General features: G+C 44.9%; 1 protein-coding gene across 2 annotated transcripts in view; it reads left to right on the forward strand.

The window, feature by feature from the left end:
* The window catches only part of Cyfip (Cytoplasmic FMR1-interacting protein Sra-1), an 88,484-nt gene that overhangs the window by 17,082 nt on the left and 49,262 nt on the right, over positions 1–22,140 (forward strand). For both annotated transcript variants that reach the window (XM_077661618.1, XM_077661617.1), the window contains 12 exons: positions 3,551–3,690; positions 4,425–4,572; positions 5,003–5,156; positions 7,938–8,020; positions 8,498–8,571; positions 8,942–9,115; positions 10,905–11,133; positions 14,944–15,143; positions 17,398–17,488; positions 19,065–19,208; positions 20,815–20,905; positions 21,247–21,377. In XM_077661618.1, coding sequence (XP_077517744.1) covers positions 3,551–3,690; positions 4,425–4,572; positions 5,003–5,156; positions 7,938–8,020; positions 8,498–8,571; positions 8,942–9,115; positions 10,905–11,133; positions 14,944–15,143; positions 17,398–17,488; positions 19,065–19,208; positions 20,815–20,905; positions 21,247–21,377 — 1,659 coding nt within the window. The remainder of the gene's footprint in view (positions 1–3,550; positions 3,691–4,424; positions 4,573–5,002; positions 5,157–7,937; positions 8,021–8,497; positions 8,572–8,941; positions 9,116–10,904; positions 11,134–14,943; positions 15,144–17,397; positions 17,489–19,064; positions 19,209–20,814; positions 20,906–21,246; positions 21,378–22,140) is intronic.

Raw genomic sequence — 22,140 nt, forward strand, 5'->3', positions numbered from 1 at the left:
AGCACGAATTATGTACGCTTTCTCGTCCAGGGTAAGCCTTTTTCGTTTCTTGCAGGGCTCCATCTGCTAGTCAGGAGGGTTAGCGGCGCGCTTGCTCGCACACACCACGTCCGCGTTCACGATAGCAAGGCTAGACTGATGGAGGCCTAACAAGCTGAGCTTGACAAAGACGTGCGTTCAAAGGCACGGGGAAATCCGCACAAGAGCGAACACAGAGCACAACACACAAACACACACAAAAAAAAAACACGCGAACTGCAACATATAATATATGGACATAAATTATGGTGAGGCATAAAAAAAAAGAAAAGAGCCTCTGCCTGGATGGATGGATGGATACGGCTGAACCCTTTACATCGGGCGGTGGCTCAAGCCACCTAGCCATGTCTTGTGAAATTTTACTCCTGTCTTGCTTTTAGCCACCAATCAGATAACCTTCGCTTGGTTACTTCTAACCTCTTAAAATCCACTTTCCCTTCACTATCCCTAAAGCCTGGCGAACTGCAACAGCGCCATCTATGAAATGTGGCACGAAACTTTTTTACTGCTGGCGCCATCTCGTGAGCTCGACTCAAAATTAAAACTCGTTTTGCGCCGCGCAGTTTGAAAAAAGCGACGGGATGAAGATGCTCCGCGCTGTTACCGCTGACTCGCAATCAATAAATTTTGGGGTGCTGTCTACAAAATAGACCAAAAATTAACACTTTTTCACCTTTATTTTTCGAAAAAAGGTTCGTTAAATCGGGACAGATCACGGAATCGGTTTCGTTATTTCGGGTTAGTCAAAGCATTGAACCCTATGGGCGTCTGAGGGGGAATTAGGATACCTTCGTTAAATCGGGTTTCGTTAAATCGAGTTTTGACTGTACACTGTTTGTCGCAAGGGTAATTTTCTTCTTCGCAGCAATTTCTCATGATCCATGTGTGTTTCTTGAACCATGGGTGCAAAGTGCAAACAGGAAAAGATGATAAGCCTCTGCGTCACGAGCATGCTACCTTGGTAGTTGCCTGTAGAAGTGGGGTCAGCACAATTTGTTTTTTAAGAGAATGTTTACATGAAGAAGGACACAAAAGTCAAAATGCGCAGATTAAGTAAATGTGAAAATTTTGTTTCAAGAGGATATTTGCTTACTTCTGAGTGCCCTGCCGATTGGTCTCCTAAGTTTCAGTTTCATGATACTATCTTTGTGCCCTTTGGGATGGTACAAGGTAGAATCACATGATGTCGGGAAAGTAACATGTGAGATTAGTGTGTAGTACATGTACCTTAATGATTGCCATAGCAGTTAGCAAAAATGTATAAGTAGAATGTATGAGAGTGTGGCTGTTGCTTTCACTCTAGAATGGGTACACTGACTTGAGGCAATCTTGCAGAAGTCTTGAAACAACCTTCTTGTAGCAGATGATGCCATTACTAGGCACTTGTAATGCTGCAAAATTGGAGCATTTCCAGTCATGGCAGTTACCTGCTTATCTTGCATGAACTAGGTACAGTTAAACCCCGCTACAACAAAATTCACGGGGTGCGCGAAAAATTTCGTTGAAGTGGAAATTTCGTTGTGGCAAAATCAGCCCAAGAAACTAAGATCTTACTGCACTGTTCAAAGATATTGTCACGTAGTGGTGACGGCAGTCGAGGCAGTCGAAGCAGCAATGAAGACGGACGAAAGGGTCTTCTGAAAGAAAACTGTTTATTGGGCTGACTTGCACCCAAAATGAACTGAATCACTCGGCGGCGGCGAAGTGACAAGCATGCTCAGCGGTCGTCGAACAGAATGCTCGCCGCTGTCGGCCTTGCTCAATTTAAAGCTGATAGCGAACTTTCGAGATAAAAAGCGCAAAGTTACTAGAACATTCCGGAATAACGTAGAATCAGCTTTGCCTGGCTGCGATCAATCGAGATAAATCTAGTCGCGTCTTGCGTCACAAACAAAGCGATAAAGTGGTGTGGCGGCAGATTTGAAAAACGAACAAACACTGCAAATATTCGCGGCAATATCATTTATTTCCAAAAAATTCGGTCATCTTGGCTTGCTTCCTTTTAGTGGACATTAGCGTCATGGTGCGAGTTTCACACTCGGCCAACAACTGCATCGCGATGTCGTCGTCATGTGCGCCAATGAAAGCACGAATGGTGTCAAATGCGTCAATCACATGCAATGCAGACGGCAGGGCTAGTGTATCTTTCGCTGCAACATCCGTGCAATCCGCTGCGTCACCTCCCTTTTTCCTGCTGCTGGATGCCGCGCTGATAATTCGTGCCTTCTCTTCGAGAGAAAGGAACTTCCGCTACAAAGTCACCATGCTCGTTTCGATTGCAGTGCACAAGCACGAGTGAAAAAAACTAGGGCAAACGCGCTGCTGCTATTGCCAGGCTGCTGCGTCCTTTGGCGATGGATTGTGTTGTGTTTTGGGATAACGTAACAGCAATCTTTATTCTCCTGGGTTACACGTTACACAGGGCCGGCGCTGGCCGTACACACACACACAGCACTTGCTGGGGACACTCTGCGGCGGTGGCGCCGTCTCGTGCCACGCACTCATACACGCACACACAGGCGCTGGGATGGTGGCGCCATCTCTTGCCACACACTCAATACACATACACAGCAGATTGGTTGCGGCTCTGGCTTGGAAGAAAATGGGAGCTTGCACCTACGCCTTGTTGCAAGGCAGCCAGCCCGATTGTCATCACCACCAAGCAATGGCGGTCTTCATGTGCTTTTGAATGAGTGGATCAATTGGTTCCAGCAAAAGTTTGGTGAAACAAAGCAGCATGGACCTACGGAAGTACACAGATGGGCGGCGATATGCTTGTCTTATTGCTTTGCATAGCAAAAATTTCGTTGAAGTGGAAACGCGCCCCAAAAATGGTTCGTTGTGATTAGAAATTTCCATTACTTTCTATGGCGAGCTGACAGGGAATTGGAAATATTTCGCTGAAGCGAAAATTTTGTTGGAGCGACGTTCATTGTAGCGGAGTCTGACTGTATAATCAGGTAGACTGTGCAGGCACATTTCAGAAATTCCCAAGCATGGAAACAGGGTGACGTGCTCATTTGCTGATGACATCTGATAGCCTGCAAAAGCAGCTTTCAAGCAAATAAAGCAGCTATATTCTGCCATTCATAGGGCAGCCCAATATGGCATGCTTCCCTGCACTCCATGCTAGGCGATGGCTGCGCTGCGATGATTAGAAGCACTTTTGATATGGGCTGTGAATTTTCTTGAAACCTTAGGTAGACATTTTTTTTTTCCTTGCAATAAAGTAAAAGTTTTTCTTGAGGAGCGATTTTTTTTTTCACACTTTTTCATTCCCCAAGACCTCTGTGTTCGCAGTCACACTGTAATGTGCCATAGTAGTATGTTTATTATCCCTAGGTTCATTATCATGCTTGCGGTTCAGGCTTGCTGCTGCTTTTATTTGTTCCATGTTTTGTGCAGTGCAGCTATGTGAATTGCTTATAATTGCAACTAGCCGTACTGCTTTCAAAAGTCTTTGCTGGGTGTCAGTGCCATTTCCTCAACTGGCATTCTCCTCACCTGTTAGGTCCTCATGAGTCGAATGGAAACAGTCTTCACGGACGCTGTGCGCCGGCATGTCTACTGCGAACTGCAAGGATTTGTCCAACACACTTTACGGGAACCGTTGCGAAAGGCTGTGAAGAACAAGCGAGACCTTGTCCGCAGGTTGGTCATCTTTGGGACTCCCTTATTTACGGTGCTCTGCTTTGCACATTAATTAGGATAATCTACTACTGTAGGCGTCAATCAATTAGACGTGAAAGACTGTTTTTGACATTTTCCGCTTGCTTCCAGAAGCTGTATCAATGCTTATTTTTAAATGCCTTTGGGCTTATTATAGATGCTAGAGAAGCTTTGCTAGTGTGGCGGTTTGCATTTCTGGTGCACTGGCATCACTTGTTACATTATTTGTAACGTTAGCATAAAAAAATTGCACAGTACTTGTAAAATTATACAGGACTTGGTTTATATTCATCGGGATGCATATCCTAGCTCCGAGTGTGCCTGCTCTCATTGTGCATTACACACATTGTCTGACTAGCATGTGGCGCTTGCGAGCTTTAGAAATTAATTGTGATGTAAAGTGATGAGATTACATCAGTCAGAAAAAGAGGCCTTTGTTGCACAGTTACAGGTTCCTCACAGCTAGGTCATCTTTGTTTTCTGGGAGCTGAGGGACTGGAGTGACATCAGACTTGAGTTTGCAAATTACCACCAGCATGTAGCCTGTTGGAGGCTTGATATTTTACTTAGATGCATATAATTTTATTGCTACCTTTCTTCCTTGCCTTGTTTGTGCTTAGGTTTCTTGCATTTTGTGAAAGCTCTATGTGTTCTGCTTATGTGTGTTCATAGCTCACCTTGGGCGAGGGTGGTTGAAGCTGTGTCTCACTGTGCAGCATCATCATGTCAGTTCGAGAGACCTGTGCCGATTGGAAGCGCGGGACAGAACCCAATGAAGACCCAGCACTCAGAGGGAAGAAAGACCCTGACAACGGATTTGACATTTCAGCGCCTCGGCGTAATGTTGGCCCTTCCAGCACACAGGTCTGCTGGCTTTCTTGAAATCTTTTTCAACTCTCTTTTTAAAACATGGTTATAATGAATGAGAAAAAAGATTAGGGGTGCATGAGTTGGTCACAGTTTGGATTTGTAATGCTTTTCTAAAACACTGCTTTAGTGAATTTGTGCTTGCTAAGCCTTTACAACCCTTTACTGTTCATGTCCACAGCACTAGGAGTCCAGCGTGAGCGACATAATAAAATTTGTTTGTTTCAATTGCTTGTGTATAATTTTGCATAAGTGTATGCATTTGCACGCACGTGTGAGTGGCTTTGGTGCTTGGATTCAAAATGTATCTTGCTGTATGCAAATGCACTCTGCTTGGCAGCTTGCTCTTTTGCTCTCTTCCCCCCCCCCCCCCCCCCCCCCCCCCCCCCAATGGCACCTTGTATGATGCGGCCCTTGTCCTTTGCAGCTGTACATGGTTCGCACTATGCTGGAGTCGCTGATTGCGGACAAGAGCGGCGGCAAGCGGACCCTGCGCAAGGACATTGATGGCCCTTCCCTCATGGAGATCGACAGGTTCCACAAGGGATCTTTCTACTGGAACTACCTGCTCAATTTTAGCCGTGAGTTGGAGGATGGTTCATCAGTACAGGAGGGGTCCTTTTGCTGCACAGCTGCCATTTTGAAGTTGCTGGAAGGAATTTCCACCAGCGGTACTCTGCCCAGGAAGGATCAACAAAGCTCCTGGTTTTTGTGTACTGTGTGAAAAAGCATATCCAGCCCCAGGAGTATGTTCTGATCTGCAGTGAGAAATGCCAAAGCATCAACTTTTTTGCATCATTTGCATTTGGAAAGATCTGTCTTCGTTTTTAATATATTTCATTCAGGTACATAACTTGCAGCCTTAACCCTTCGACACGCTATGTACACAATTGTGTACAAAGCAAACCCGCACCTTTTCTTGAGAGTGATTTCACCTAGCAGTGATTTCTTTATTTGAGATGAATTTTGCATCTTTCATGAGGTAAATAGGGTGGTCTTTTATGCTATAATAGGGAATACAGTAAATAAAATTTCGCGAAACAGTGAGCACGGTAGCACGTCATCCGCCATTTTTGTGAAGACATATTTTGCCACCAATAGTAACATCATTTTTTTTCCCCCAATTTCAAGCATAATGTGCACATTTGAAATAGAAATTATTGCCACATCTTTTGGGTGTTTACTTGATAGGTCACAGCATTTCGATGTCACTATTTTCATCAATTATGATACTGTATGAAATTTTGCACATCGCTGTAGTAAAATAACTACTAGTATTTAGCTCTGGAAAACTAACAAATGGTCTTTCTTAATGCCTGATTATACTATTTAGGCAGGAAAATGTTTCTTTTCATTGAAACAAAAAATGGCGTTTCAAAGGATGAGGGTTTTAAAAACTTTTTTTATTTGTGCACTTATCTTGCTGAAACGTAGCATGCTGCTAAATCATAAAGCGCTGATTTTCAAACATGTATTTAGATTTCAAATATCTTACCTGCAAGGAAATACAGTAGAACCCCTCTAGTATAGTAAAGTAGCTCGGACCAGCGAAAAGCTTTACTATATACGGGTTTTTACTATGTCAGTTGTTGGTGATGGCGTGGCTCTGACTGTGCTCTCTGGCTGCTTACTAAGCACGAAGTGTTGGTTTATAAAAGGAACACTCAGAAATACCTTGCATCCTGCTCTTTTCGTCCCTTTATGTGATTATTTATTTTTATTTATCACATCTTATCACGTTTTCGACTTAGTTTACGTCTTGTGAAAGTACCGCATTTACACGAATACAATGCGGCTATGAAAATAAATAAAGTTTGATTCCATGTGAAAACTAAAGCTTTCCATGATCACTGTGTTGTCTTCCATGTCCTCAGAGTCATTTAAGAGTCAGTAGTTTAGAAACCCGCACGACACAGTCTAGGCTGGCAAAACTGGGTATGCCGTGCTGCTGTGCCTCCGCTCCTTGCCGCCACTTCTTGCCACCACTTCCCCGTGCTTCGCGCTGTCGTGCTGCAGACACATGCCCTTTTCTTCCCTTTTCTACTCTTCACTGCACTTTTACTGGCTTTCCTTTCTGAGCAGCCCGCGCCGCCTTCTTTCTATGTTCATAGCTAGTTTTACTTTTTCCGTGCACACCGCGCGCTTTTCCTCACTGCATCATGGGCTTCAAAAAGTCGGATTCTCCTCACGGCTCTTGAGCTTGGTGGCGAAGCCACCTCAAAGAGGGCCCTTTTATCGTATTTGGTATCCATTTTCCTCGTGATCCTAGAGACATCGGGCGTGCCGCGATGTCATCATTCCACTGAAAGTACATCGCCACAGCCAGACGCTCGTTACTATAGCCGTTCCTTCGAAAAAATCTTCCCTATAATCGAACGAAAATGTACAGTCGTCTATGGAAGGTGAAACGGGCCCTTCGCTTCACTTTACTATATCTGAGATTTTTGCTATAACGAAGTTTACTGCAGTGAGGTTCTACTGTATATGGCAAAATAACGTCCTAATTAGGTCATTTCTTATGGGCCTTTATAGTAATTTCTCTGTTGAAAAGCTTTTTTGAGAATATGTAAACATTTCTAAAGATCCATCGCACATCCCAAAGCTTTTATTTTTCTCCTAAACGTAATAGATTAGTAATTACATCAAGTGTGGGCTAATTACCGCCACATTGTTTTTTCTTGCAGTCTTTGTTATCTATTTCTGATAAAAAACATGAATTTAAGCTTTCTTCTGTTAGCTTTAGAATGTGTGGTAGGCCTTTGGAGATGTCTGCATATTCTGAAAAAAGCTTTTTCTAACTGAGAAAATAGCATAAAGGCCCACAAGAAATGATTTAATTAGGTAACTGAGAAAATACCGTAAAGGCTCATAAGAAATGATTTAATTAGGATGTGTTATTTCACCATATATTTTCTTACAGGTGAGACATTTAAAATGTAAATGCGTATTTGAAATCAGCAGCCTATGATATACCAGCAAGCTAAGCTTCAGCAAGATATGTTGACATATAGAAACGCATGTGGACATACAAATTTTTAACACCCTCGTCCCTCCTTAATTGTTGCATACATGAATATGCACTACAAAATGCTGCAAAACATATTGAACACTGTTGAACAGCAGCAGCAAGTCTGTGCAGTTGTTAACAGTACAAGTGCATCTGTGCACCAGGGGATTCACATTTATGTTTACTTGGCCAACGCTGTAATCAGTGTGCCGTGGGTTTTTTTTTTTTCTCTTGATGTTCACTTGGGTCTTTAGGCTGTCAAAAGTGGTGCTTGCTTATTTTCCTTGAAAAGCCTGCTACCTTTCACCAATTATTCATTATTTTTATTTTCTCCTTTTTTTTTTCTCACATGCAGAGACTTTGCAAGAGTGTTGCGACCTGTCCCAGTTGTGGTACCGAGAATTCTACTTGGAAATGACGATGGGGAAAAGGATCCAGGTAATTTTTTCACTACATGGATGCGTATGCGCTAGAGGTGTTTGTAGAAATGTTTCCACTGATTTATGCTTGTCACTGCCTGCAGTTTCATAATCCAGGCAGACATGATTTGATTGTGTCAAGGTGAAAGTGTGAGTTTTGCTTGTCGACATTGGGTAATTTTGTCGAGGAAAACTTGGCTCCTGTCGCTAATGGCCCATCAGTTTCTTTTACCTTCCTTGGTTGTGATGTAGCTTGTTACACTTGGACCAGTTGGGGACAGTAGAAAATGCCCTGATTTAGGTGAATTTTTCTTCTGCTGCAGAGTTTGGCTTTGAGACATTGTTTCTGCATGGCCATCTGGCAAACTTCTGGTTAAGGGCACATTGGTTACTCCATTGGGTGTAGCATATGGACATATAAATGTGATATTGGCTGCATCAGTGCAGTGTAGGGAAGAATGTGTCCTAGCGGCTGACATCTGTTTTCTGGTTTCAGTTCCCGATTGAAATGTCCCTTCCGTGGATCCTGACTGACCATATCCTAACCACAAAGAACCCTTCCATGATGGAGTGAGTGTCTCTCAAGGCCTCCTTGTTGAAACTATTTAGCGAATTTGTTAGGTCTTTTGAAAGTGTTCAAAGGCATTTTCTGTATGTGACACTTGGCTCCAAAGCGGGCATGTATACAGATAAATTGAATTTTTTGAGGATGTGTTCTGCTCTTATATTGGTAGCTGTGCTAAAAACGAGCACATATGTTTGTTCTATACCTTATCTTTGTTTTAACTGTCTGTCATGGCTGGGGTTTGCTCTTGGGGTTTGCTCCTTATTCTTATCTTTTTCATTTTAGACAATGTGTGAATTGGCGCTCTATTAGCGTTTAGATGTGCCCTTTGCTTCTCTTTGGCACCCAGAGATTCATGGGGAAACATTGTTTCAGGTGCGTGCTCTACCCTCTGGATCTCTATAATGACAGTGCATTTTACGCGCTCACCAAGTTCAAGAAGCAGTTTCTGTACGATGAAGTGGAAGCTGAGGTCAACCTGTGCTTTGACCAGTTTGCATACAAACTGAGTGATCAGATATTTGCCTACTACAAGCATCTTGCTGGAAGGTAATGTGTTTTTCACTTCAGTGTTGCCTTTTAAATCACTGCCATAAGTTGATGTCACTTTGTAAAACAGTGCCGAAGAACATGTCACAATAGAACAACTGTGGCCGTTTGTTGCTTTGCACAAACGCTGCAGATAAAACTGAGAGCTAGGATGACATTTTTTCTGAGTGCTGGTTTTTCTTGTTAGACAAGGCATGATATCGTCTAATTTTGGTTAATTGGTGAATTGAGGCAGGGAATCGTGGCAGTTGATGTAATGAATACTATGAAAGTGAACCTACTGTGTGACGTTATTACAGAGAACTCTTAACAGCGTGTACATTCCTTCTCATAAAATAAAGGGCTAAATTCCTTTTATACACATAATGCGGTGTTTGACATGAACTGCAGACACCACAGCATGTATCTCAGGCACAGCAGGCATCACCATGAGGAATCTATAAAGGAGGTATCTAGAAGTTCAATGGAGTAACTTTCTTTGAGAAATTTTAATGCGAAAGCATTAGGTGGCTATGTCGCGTCAGCATAAGCTTCTCCGCATGATTGCGTCGTCCCATAAAGATAAATGTGAAAAAGTTTGTGTTAGATAGGGCGTGATGAAATCTTGCTGTGGGAGAAATTTGGTTGATGAACTATAGTTAGTTAGTTAATTAAACGTGGAAATTAGACTTGGACTTCACAAAAGCCACAGACATCGACATAGCATCTGAACGACAAAAACTAAAAAAAAACAAAATAAAATAGAATAACATAACATAAAAACAAAATAAAAATAAAGAAAATAAAAATACATAGACGCGTACTGGCGTTGTGGGAAAAAAAACGCGTTCTAGAAAGTTCCATGACCTCACTTCTGCTGACGTCACTGCATGTCTTTACGTAGAAGCAACGCAATGCTTTCGCATTTCCCCAATGCGGGCCGCCGCAGTGATCTTTGTTTTTCTTTTGAGCCATGTGTGAACAGAGTACTGAGGCTTAAAAATGAAACTTTTATTTTATAAAAATGCTGAAGAAAGAAATAGAAGAAAGGTCAGTTTTATAGAAAAAAAAAATGAAACCTTTGTAGGCTACAATCACAGTGACAGGTAAATGTCGTAGTGCTGTCTGTTAACATTGTCGGAGAAAGTTGCACCATCCTGAAGGTGGCGCATCCAGTGGAAGTGGGTCTTGCTTTTGTGTTTAGTGCGACAACACCTAAGGGCATGTTTCCCACTTTTGTGGCGTTGACGTCGATGGCTTTAGCGTAGAAACACGAATGCAGGGGAAGGAGAGGAGGAAAGCTGAGTGGCGCTGCGCCGGTGAGCTGACCAAGCACCAAGTCTGGATCAGTGGCACCCTCTGTGTGCAGCAAAGCAAAGTATTGCTTGCACAGGCTAGCTTTTCTCGGGTTTGTGGCATCTTAAGTGTGCAGTGGCGTGCAAAATGCCACTGCAAAACCGAGAAAGCGAGAAAACCTCGCTTTTATGCCATCATAGCTGAGGCGCAAGGGAGAAGGCCCTGCATGCTGTCGTCGCACAATGTCATGTTGTACAGGCATGGTAACTGACCGTCAATTTTTGTTGTTGCGCTTTCACTTTTCTGATCTCCCAGTTGTCATTCCGCATACACGCACTTCCTACTGTTGTGCTGTTCCATTAGTGTGTCGTGTGGGTCATAAGAGCTGCTTGTGTGCCATAGCAGTTTTGCACGTCACATGGCTCCAAATGATCTTGTGGTGATCTCAGCTCTCCGTTTCTTGTTAGACCAACTCCTTTAATGCGTGTTTTCCTACACGACTGTGGCTGTGCAGCATCCTGCTGGACAAGCGTTTCCGCGTGGAGTGTGCGAGCAACTCGACCGTATTTGCGTACCCTGTGGCCAACCGGTATGAGACTCTCCTGCGTCAGCGGCATGTGCAGCTGCTGGGCCGCTCTGTTGACCTGAACCGGCTTGTTGCCCAGCGACTGGGCGCTGCACTTCAGCGGAGCCTGGAACTGGCCGTTGCACGCTTCGAGGCCCAGGACATCACGGGTGTTGTGGTACGTCCAGCAGCTGTCAGACTTTGAGTTTCAGTTTATTCATCTTAAAACAAAGAACGTTGGCTAAACAATACTTAGTATTACACTAGGAGGGCCCAAAGTGAAAACTGCACTGCAAAGTGCAAAGTGAAACCTACACACCTTACACCTCAAAGTGTAAGGAGTGTAGTATGATGGTTATTCACAGCACATCTGAGAAATATTAGCGTGAAGTCATATGGAACATTTTGAAGAAAATGCTGTGAATTCCTTTTGTATCCTTTTTAGGAGCATAAATGTATCATTAAGGCATTACTAGGGGTTAGTTGGTTATTAGCCCAGTGTTCACAGCGATTAAAGGAATTGTGCATAACAGAACTAGAGAAGAGACACACTTGACAGCAGGTGCACACTAGGGACTGTTTAACTTAAAGGCAGATTAGTGGATCAATGCATAGAGAATTTGAGAAAGTTTTGAGCTACTACAGTCACAATGCCTGTGTGGACATGCAGTGCTTGTGAGAAGTTTCTTTTATTTTTCTTCATTGTGTGTTCATTTGCCGATGCAAATTCCATGTGATCCTATTGCTATGCTGAAAGTTTCCAGGAGTTTGCCCCTTGTGCCGACTGTGTTCAAAATCGTCAAATTACTGGACCATGCCTCAAATGCACATCTGGGACTTTTAATTACAGTCAAACCTCGATATAACGAACATGCAAATAACGAATTATTGAATATATCGAACTCTTCCAAAATATTTTTGTCAAACACATGTACTTTTAACTTCCTATAGCGAATGCGGTTCGGCATAAAACGGGTATGACGAACCAAGTCCTACCTCACTTTAATAGCAGGCGGCAGGCTTCGTTGCACTGCAAGTGTGTTGTGCGGCGCAGCAAACGTTCAGGACTACCTCGCAGGCGCTGACAGTGCCACAGATGCCACGTCGGCATCAAGAGTTGACAGCCAAAGAAATCGTCCGCATCTCACAACCACTGACAGCGCTGCTTCAGCAGTGACAGCAGCGGCGTGATCGAATGTTGCTTTTGCATTTTAGTGTTAGCAGTGGCGTGGCCGTCGTAGCGTTCTGTGGAGGCTCTTTCGATGGTTGTGTCGAGTGTGGTGCGCGGGTGCGCATAGTGCTGTGATGGCGGTGAACGGATAAAAATGAGCGGTACTGACGTTAGAGACCAAGCTCGAGATAATTCAACGTGTGGAGAACGACGAAAAGAAGTGCGTTCTTGCAGACTTATTTGGCATCCCAAGGAGCACTTTGAGTACCATTCTGAAGAACAAAGCTGTCATCAAGGCACAGGAGACCACGCGGACAAGTGCACAGCATCTTTGGCGTTCAGCGACGTGGAGAAGGCGCTCTACAAATGGTTTTTGGATGTCAGAGCTCGTAACATGCCAGTGTCGGGACCGATGCTTCAACAAAAAGTGAGACTTCGCCTGTATCCTCGGTGCCGAAAACTTCGTCGCCAGCTCCTGATGGCTGCAAAGGTTTAAGGCATGCTATGACATAGTGGGCAAAACGATCTCTGGCGAAAGTGAGACGGCTAACTGCGAGAGCATCAGAAAGTGGTTGGAAGAGGAGTGGCCGCAAATCCTTGCAAAGTATCAGCCCAAGGACATCTTTAATGCGGACGCATACCCTTGATGCACATGGAGAGCCGTGCCATGGCGGGAAGCAAGGAAAGGCCCGGATCACTGTTTTACTTGCCGCCAACATGGAAAGCACTATGCAACTGCGACCCTTCGTCGTCGGGAGATTTAAAACCCCGAGATGCATGAAAGGGTGCCACATGCTCCCCGTAGAGTATGCTTCCAACAAGAAATGTTGGATGACCCATGAACTTTTCGCGAAGTGGCTGCATGCTTGGGACTGCGAGCTTGTGCGCGAGGGTTGCAAAGTGTGCGTCCTCGTTGATAACTGTACCGCGCACAACACAGATGTCGCACTCAATAACATTGAAGTTCGCTTTCTTCCGCCTAACTCTACAGCCAAGCTGCAGCCTTTAGATCAGGGCGTCATCAGGGCCTTCAAGGCAGTTTACAAGAGGAGACTGATTGACACTCCTCTCGTGAAGCTTCATATGAACCAGGACTTAAAAGATCGACCTGCTGGGAGGAATTCAGATGCTTAAAGCGGCATGGGACAGCGTGAAAGGCGAAACGATTGCCAACTGCTTTCGCCACGCAGGCTTTGTTCCAGCAGAGGCTCGTTCATCAAGTGACGATGGTGACGATCCCGACGAAGCAGAAGCAGAGCTCCGCGAGCTCGATGAGGCCTGGAACGATTTTTCGCGTTTTGTTGGTGACATGCCCTCAACAATGACTGTAGAAGACTTGGTAGGTGGCGACGACATCGCAGCGACCACGGCTGTATTGACGGATGCCGAAATCACTGCAGAAGTCTCTGAACATCGCGCAGACGAAGCTCAGGCTGCCCCTGCAGTCGATAAGAACATTCCGACTGCACAAGAAGCGCTTGCTGCATTGGATTTACTGCGCCGCCTCTGCAGTGCTATTGAGGGCAGTGGGTTTGCCCTTGTTGAGTGTTTGCAAACTGTAGAACAGGGCGTGATACGGAACACAATCAACACAAAAAAGCAGGCCGGGATAATGCAGTTCTGTGCGCGTAAATAAATGAACGTGATGCAAGCAAGCACCCTATGAGTTGCTTTGCCTTCTCTGATTGAATTTTGCTTCTGTTGCATGTATTTTTTATGAAATTTTATATTACGAATTATAGATATAGCGAACTATTTTCCGATTTTTTAACTGTTCGTTATAACGAGGTTTCACTGTACTACGTTTTCAGGGCTGGCTAGATTGGCACTTACTTCGAACAGATGCTAGAGTAACATGAATATGCATCCGGAGCCATGCCAGCTTTGAGAAACTTTGCTGTTCATTGTTCTGTGTGTACATGTTAGCTGTGGTGTGGCAGTGGGGCAGTGTTGAACTGGTGTGACACCGGGTAGAGATGGGGGACCTGGAGCCTTTCCATGCGGCATCAGGAACATGCAGAACTCGAATGACCCCAGCACGTGCATTGGAGGCATCAGTATCGTATTGCTTGTAATTGCACTCACGCTTGTGCATTTATTTGTTGTTCTGCTTTTACATCATTAAAAAGCTTAGTCTGTGCCCATTGTTGTGTGTGTTCTGCCGTGAAACAGACCAGTGAAAATTGTGAAATGGTTATTCTGTTAGTACTAGTGAAGTGTGAATTTTATGAAATCACTATGAGCCTCTTTTGGAGAATAGTCACGCTAGTGGAATTGCATTGCTGACATGCAGTGCAGGACATGAACCACAAAAGAGCACAAGTGCAGGAGCTGCAATTGGAGTGTGCCAGTTCAGTATACAATGTAGCAAGTTCCCTTGCACAGGCAGAGAACGAGCCAATCTGTAAAGCTAATCTAGCTTTTAAAGCTAATCTGGCTTGTCCCTTAATTCTTGCACCAGCCAGCACCAGATGGAGCTAGACCACTGTCTGCATAGCATTTCATGCCTGCACCTACCTTCAGCAGCTTAATTTAACATTTTCATATGCATTGATCCATCAGGTTGGAAGTCTCAGTAAATGAAGGAACAGTGTTTTAGTGAGCAAACCGTTTAGGCATGAAGGAGGAGCTTGCTTGAAATTAGTTGCAGTTGCAATGAGGCTTTGCTTTCTAGCCTGTAGAATGGTCAGCATCAGAAGTGATTTCCTTGTGACTGCATCGACTGTTTTCTTGTTTTTCTGCTTTAGTCTTTCTACATATTGGCACCCCTCAAATGAGAGCAAAGGTAGCACACGGCATGCATTTCCCATGGTGCAGGAGCTGGAGGGTCTGCTGTCGGTGAACCGCATGACCCACAAGCTGCTGAGCAAGTTTGTCACCCTGGATGATTTCGATGCCATGCTGAGGGAGGCTAATCACAACGTGCTGGCACCATATGGCCGTGTGTGCCTCCACGTCTTCTGGGAGCTGAACTATGATTTCCTTCCCAACTACTGCTACAATGCAGCAACAAACAGGTTGGGAAATGTGCCACATGCTGTTTGGAAGAAGTCCATTGTTAGAGCTTTTGTCCAGTGTAAGCCACTCACAATATGTGTTGTGGTTAGCAAAAATTTCATAAAGCTCATCGCCAAACCCTAAAAATGAAGTGTGATGAACCACAGTGGCTCAATGGCTTTGGCGTTTGGCTGCTGATCCCAAGGGCGCGGGTTCGATCCTGGCCACGGCAGCCATATTTCTATGGAGGTGAAATATAAAAACGCCCATGTACTATGCGATGTCAGCACATCTTAAAGAACCCCAGGTGGTCCAAAACTACGTAATTCAGAGCCCTCTACTAGAGTGTTCCACCTCGTAGTCCATGTGTCACTTTGGTGCTAAACCGCACAGTTTACAATAAAGAAAAGTGGGGTGAACAGGAACTAGAGTAGAATTTTGATGATACGAATCTCACGAGGTCACAAAAAATCTTCCTATCATCCGAAATTTCGTACCGTCCAAAATAGACTAATTCCTCATGTAGAAGCATGGGGAATGCATTCATGCAGATCTGTTTATGGCTGACAAAATTGATTTATGGTCTCGTGGCTGCAGCTCACTACTTGTAGTGCATACTTTCTATAGGCTGGGGCTGCCTAAAAAGATTTAAAAATAAGCTCCCGTTACGGCGCATACAGTGCAATGGGCAATTGCGATGTCGGCGAAGTACGGGCAGTGCTTACTGCGGGAGGGGGCTATCGCGGCTTGCACGTTCATATCATTCATAGTGATGCGGGAAAGCGTTCGGAGTGTCCGAAATTCTGCACATTATATATAATGCAGTCCGGCCGGGGATCTTTGCATTTGCAAAATTCATATCATTATCATCCTGAAATTCGTATCAGCTGTGTCTGTATGCCCCGCCGCGGTGGCTCAGTGGTTAGGGCGCTCGACTACTGATCCGGAGTTCCCGGGTTCGAACCCGACCGTGGCGGCTGCGTTTTTATGGAGGCAAAACGGTAAGGCGCCCGTGTGCTGTGCGGTGTCAGTGCAGGTTAAAGATCCCCAGGTGGTCGAAATTATTCCGGAGCCCTCCACTACGGCACCTCTCTCTTCCTTTCTTCTTTCACTCCCTCCTTTATCCCTTCCCTTACGGCGCGGTTCAGGTGTCCAAAGATATATGAGACAGGTACTGCGCCATTTCCTCGACAATGATGACCTGTGGCCTCGGCCACTCCTGTGCGCGTGCATTTCGAAGGCTATTCCCGCATGGGTCGTGGAAAGTTAGTTTAGGTGGGTACGGTCCTTGCAGGAATCTTTTTTTTAATGCAAAAGCATTTCTTGCCTTATGAGTGGCGTGGACAGCATGTGTCACGCTTTCACGAATCCATAGCCAATCCACTGTTCAGTTCATAATTAAATCCATAATCCAACAAGCCAAACCATAAACCAATCCAGAATCCAACAGGGCACGAACTGTCAATGAAGAAGAATTAGAAAAGAAGATTGGGGTCTAGGCGGGAATTGAACCCGGGCCTGAGGCGTGCGAGACGGGGACGATTCCACTGCGCCATGTTCGACATTTGCAGTTGAATGAAGGCGCGTCAAGTTAATGCAAAGTTGTCTTGGAAACGTATCTTCGAGATATGTACTGAGGCGTACATGAGTAATTATAAGCAAAGTGGATAGATTACAGATGTTGCAATTAACCAAGTACAAAATACGTTTCCGGTAAATTTACATCTTGCTTGGCATGTCGTAGCGCCACCATGCGGCACCCACTGAAAACCCCCCCCTCGCAATGTACGACACTGGCTCAGCAGATGGCGCGCACATAATAACACTGCGGACAGCAGCTCGGCCACTTAGCCATAATAATAATGGTGCACGCCTAGTAACTCTGTGGACGCCAGCTCAGCCACTTAGCCATGCCCCAAGACGCAAATTCTGATGGCGGACCGCGCACAGCTTTTGCATTTCCACACGTAACGAGACTTTTTCCTTAGAAAAAACAGGGTGCAGCCCATACACAGGTGCGGCCCTTACACACATTTACATGGTAATTATGGCTTGGACGAGTTGCTTGTAAAACGGGACGTGTTATGTTGTGTTCTGTTTTTTTACGAACTCATTTCCTTGCACAATCGTACCTCATTTGTCTTAGCTGATCATTCAGTGTCATTATAAAGGCTTAAGGACGTGCAAACGAAACAACTGAAGCCATCTTGAAGGAACCACATTGTTTCAGGCTGTGGAACTGTGCTCTTACTTTGTGCCGCCTCTTCCCGACAGGTTTGTCAAGGTGAAAGACATCACTCTGACGCAACCTGTGACCAGAGAGAAAATGCCTAGTGCCCAGCCTCATTACATCTATGGCACAAAGGTAGGACAGCTGTGTCAGTCGTAGTAGGGCGTTCCTTGTCATTTATTTCTGTGCTCGGCAGCCTGCATGTCTCTGGTATTTCTGCTACTGCTTTTAAAGCTTGGGTAATGAAATGTTTGAAGCTGCAGAAGTACAACTCCTTTAAACAAATGTGCATAAAAATTGACTCTTGTCTCAGTTCCCTCCTAGGCTAGTGCTCCCCAAAGTTTTTATGTAAAAAACATAAAATGTAATCGCATTGTGGGTATGTATTAATAGTCCATGCTTCCTTTTTGCTAGTTCCTGTTTTCAGCTTAGTTGTGGGGAAAGCATCACCAAAGCAGTGTACACATGACTTGGAAGGAAGTGGTGCATGCCTGCAAACCCATGTTGCATGTATGCTGGCCTTAGGTTATGCCTTGTTTTTTAAAGAAAACCACATTTGTAGACTGTGATGTTGGAGAGTGCAGACTAGTCAGCGGTGCACTTGTAAGTGATTACAGTCGAATTCCGCTGCAGTGAAATTTATAGGACCCGTGAAAATTTTTGCTGAAGTGGAAACTTCGTTGTGGTGAAATTGGGCGAAAACATGGAGAGATTGGACCAAATTGTTCAGGAACAACCTTTATTTTCCAGAGATCTGTCAGCTTTTGTCTTTTGCCGTTTCGAAATAAGTGCCTTGGCACGATTTTCATGGTACCGTGGTACTCCAGAAACAATGCACATATTCGCAAAATAAACGTGCCCGCTACATTTGTTATCAAAACGCATATATTTTTCCACACGTGTTGTAAAAGCACCTCTCCTTTCGTCTTGTGAGAATCTGTATTGAGACCACGCTGCCTGGAGGAAATTCGGTGTGGACTAGGCACACTTGTGCATCAAACAGGGATCACCTGTGTCTCGAAATCGATGCTTTAGATGACATACCAGAAATGCGGTTGCTTTGATTCTTCAAAGACGTTTTGCGACGCGCGGTACACTTATACCGGCGAAGTGTCATTCTGTTGAGACTCCACTTAGAACCGCTGTCACACTCCCATTTACGCAGCGATGCCTGTACTAGATCAGTGCTCAGGTTTACCAGAAAGGAAAAAAAAAAAAAGGGAAACGTCACGATGCTCGTCTGTGGTGCAAAATAGAGACTAGAGTACCCTAGCTGGCGTTGGGCTTCTTGCAGTGATGTGCCACCCACCGGCACACCAGGTGACAGCGGATCATCGTGCGCTGTGTGTCACTAGGCCTAACGTGTTCTGCACAAACTGAAGCCCCACAAAAAGCGCATTGAAACTAGCCACCAGTTATCATAAAACGTTGAACGCGAGCGCAAGCACTCGCGCCGCCGCCGTAGACCGGCCACGGAGGCACATGCTTCTTCCCGCGTGTTCCCTCTCCCGGTCTGCCCGCTGCTGTTGCCCCCAGGAAACAGACCCAGGAAAAGCCGTTGCTTTCACCTTTGTTGTAATTGCACATGCTGTCAACTGTTACTCAACTATAATTAATCACTGTGCTGCTGGACGCATTATTATTTTCATTTGGACACCGCTGTTTTGCCTTTTTTTCCTGTGTGCGATGCTTGTGTTTGGTGCATGTGCAGGCCCTGAACTCTGCGTACCAGCAGATCTACAGCCTGTACAGTGGCTTCGTAGGTGCACCTCACTTCCGTGCCATCTGCCGGCTTCTGGGCTACCAGGGCATCGCTGTAGTCATGGAGGAACTGCTCAAGATCGTCAAGAGCCTGGTTGGACTAGCACCTCTCTTCTCTGTCATACCCTACATACAGTAGAATCTCGGTGATACAAACACGGTTGATACGAATTTTGCAATGATACAAATTTGCGAAATTTCCCGGCCAGATTGCACTGAGTACAATGCATGGTATTTTGGATGTTCCGAACTCTCTCGCGTGCAACCTCGGATGATACGAACGCGCAAGCCGCGACCGCATCCTTGAGCACTAAGTGCGGCCCGCACATCGCCGAAGCCACTATCGCTAATCGTGCAGTACGCACCGCGCGCACTGAGTGGCGGTGCGCGGCCCGCATATCGCCAAAGTCACAATCTCTAATCGTGCAGTATGCACTGTGAGTAGCAAGCTGTGGCTGCACAGCAGTGAATAAATCCCGTCTGAATGCATTTTTCGGGCCTCTGCGCATGAATTTTGTTCGTTTGGATGATGTAAAATTTCGGATGATACGAATTTTTTTGCGACTTCATGAGATTTATGTCACCGAGATTCTACTGTATATTACTGAGCATTGAAATGTTTAGTGGCTGTGTTGCGCAGGTTCTTGAGTAGTATCAGATTTAGAGAAAGCATTGTAAACTACGCAAAAGAGGCCTGTCCGTCTGCGGGATTATCATAGTTGCAACAAAAAATGACCCAAGTGTTAGTGAGGCAGGTGGCTTGAAAAGTAGAAATTGGATGCACCTTGTGGGGACGCAGCTTTGCGAAAGGTCTGTATTCTGAATGGCAACTTGTTTGCAGTGAAGTAAAATCTATGAGTTTGAAGCGATGGTTTCTGCAAGTGTGCTGTTCTCATACGCTTACAAGACAGTCACACACATCTGGAAGCTATTGCCTTATGCCCATAGCTTCCACTCCTCTGTCAGCAGGTTGCGAGATGAAGTATTGCAGGTGCATAGCATTGATGTTGCTTATAATGCGGCTAGGTTCATTGCGTAGCACTGAATGGCGCTAGGCTATCCACTGCAATATAGGAACCTCGCTCTGAGGCACCCTACACTGCGGTATATTGCATCCCTGCACTTGATCGCAGGGAAGAGATGCTGCAACCTTTTTTTATTTGGTTGCACTGTAAGAACATGAGGTTCATATAATGGTGAAGTTGGTAGGTTAGTGGTGATGAGAACAGAGAGACAAAGTCGGGGAGGAACTCGTGACAAATCATGCAAAAATCGGTTTGTTTTCCGCCCGTTAATGCTATTTTACTTTCTGTTGTGACAGTTTCTTTTGGCTTCAGAGAAAAATGCAACGTATTAATAGTGGCAGTGTGTCATTGCAACACTGCCAATGATTCAAACAGTGGCTACCGCCAGGTTTCAACCGCTACATTTCTGGGTCCAGGTGCAAGTGCTGAGCTTCAAGTTGTGGTGCTCTTCATTTCACTTTTACTTCATAAGACCCTAGTTAAACATGATTTAATGGCGAATAATGTCATTTCTGAAGCAATCATGAAGTGAGCTGTTATGCAGTTACTGTTTCCTGTGTACCTTGTCACAAATTGCAAGCTACTTGGAAATTGCCTCTGCATGAGATCTGCTTTGCAGCTTGCGCATTGCTGTCCCCTGGCTACATACTGCGTGTTTTTTTACTGGTGCTGCAGATTCAAGGTACGCTGTTGCAGTACACGAAAACCCTGCTGAAAGTGATGCCGAAACACTGCAGGCTCCCGCGCTACGACTATGGCTCTCCCGGTGAGTTTTCAGCCTGTTGTGCCAGTGCTACAGTGACATGACTACTGCCAATGTGCATCAGCCTTTTGCCTAAAAGACTTAACTTTTCTACATTGTTCCCCATTTGAGCAAACTACAAGCGAACAAATTTGCTTGTTTTATTTTATTCAGCTTGTCTGCAGCATGAGAAGGTTGACAAAAAATTTCGCCCGTTATCCTTAGGCACTGCAATTCCTCTTAGCTTTTCTTCATTCCTTAAGACTCTTGGGTCCTTTGGTGTATTCTTGCAGTGTAGACTTTTTCGAATTTCTCTTTCATGAGGAGCACTCATTGTGCCTTGCACTCCTTGCTCCTGTCTACAGGTATCCTTGGCTACTACCATGCCCAGTTAAACGACATTGTACAGTACCCTGATGTCAAGACGGAGATGTTCCAGAGTTTTCGGGAAGTGGGCAATGCCATCCTGTTTTGCCTCCTGATTGAACAGAGCTTGGTGGGTAGTTTTCATGCATCCACTTGTTTCCACACTGTTTTCAAAACATTATCAACGCCTACATAGTTGCATGCTAACAGCATTGACCCTCTGATCCGCTTGATGGATAAGCCTGTTGTGACCTTTTTCCTTGAGCGTGATACATACTTAGTAGAAAGAGTTGCTATATGGTGAGTAGAATTAGTTCTATCTTGACTCTCTTTTCATGAAGGAAAGATAGATTTAGTGTACTAGCAGGTTGTGTCTTGATGGATTCATCATGTGTGATCAAAGATCCCATTGCCTTGCATTATGATGTCCTTGCACATTTTGCTGTATAGTAAAGCCTCGTTAAGGTGTCCCTCGCTGGTCCACGGAAAAACTACATGCAACTCAGCAGTATGTCTTAATCGAAAATAGTTTAAATATTTCCCCTACCTGATAAAGGTGATACCTGACATATTCCATGATGGGGAGCACACACAGAAGCTTTTATTCACTTTGGAACTTTGGACTATAGAAATCCACTTTATTGTGCCACTGAGGCAGCCCCACAGTTACTAGTGCAGCCTCGCTAAGTAAAAGTGTGTGGAGTGTGGAAGAATGCTCTGTATTTTTCTCTGTTGGTAGCGGCTCAGTGGTTACGGCGCTCGGCTGCTGACCCAAAAGACGCGGGTTCGATACCAGCCACGGCAGTCGAATTTCGATGGAGGCGAAATTCTAGAGGCCCGTGTACTGTGCGGTGTCAGTACATGTTAAAGAACCACAGGTGGCCGAAATTTCC

This window comes from Amblyomma americanum, chromosome 4 (assembly GCF_052857255.1).
Source record: "Amblyomma americanum isolate KBUSLIRL-KWMA chromosome 4, ASM5285725v1, whole genome shotgun sequence".
Lineage (NCBI taxonomy): Eukaryota > Metazoa > Arthropoda > Arachnida > Ixodida > Ixodidae > Amblyomma > Amblyomma americanum.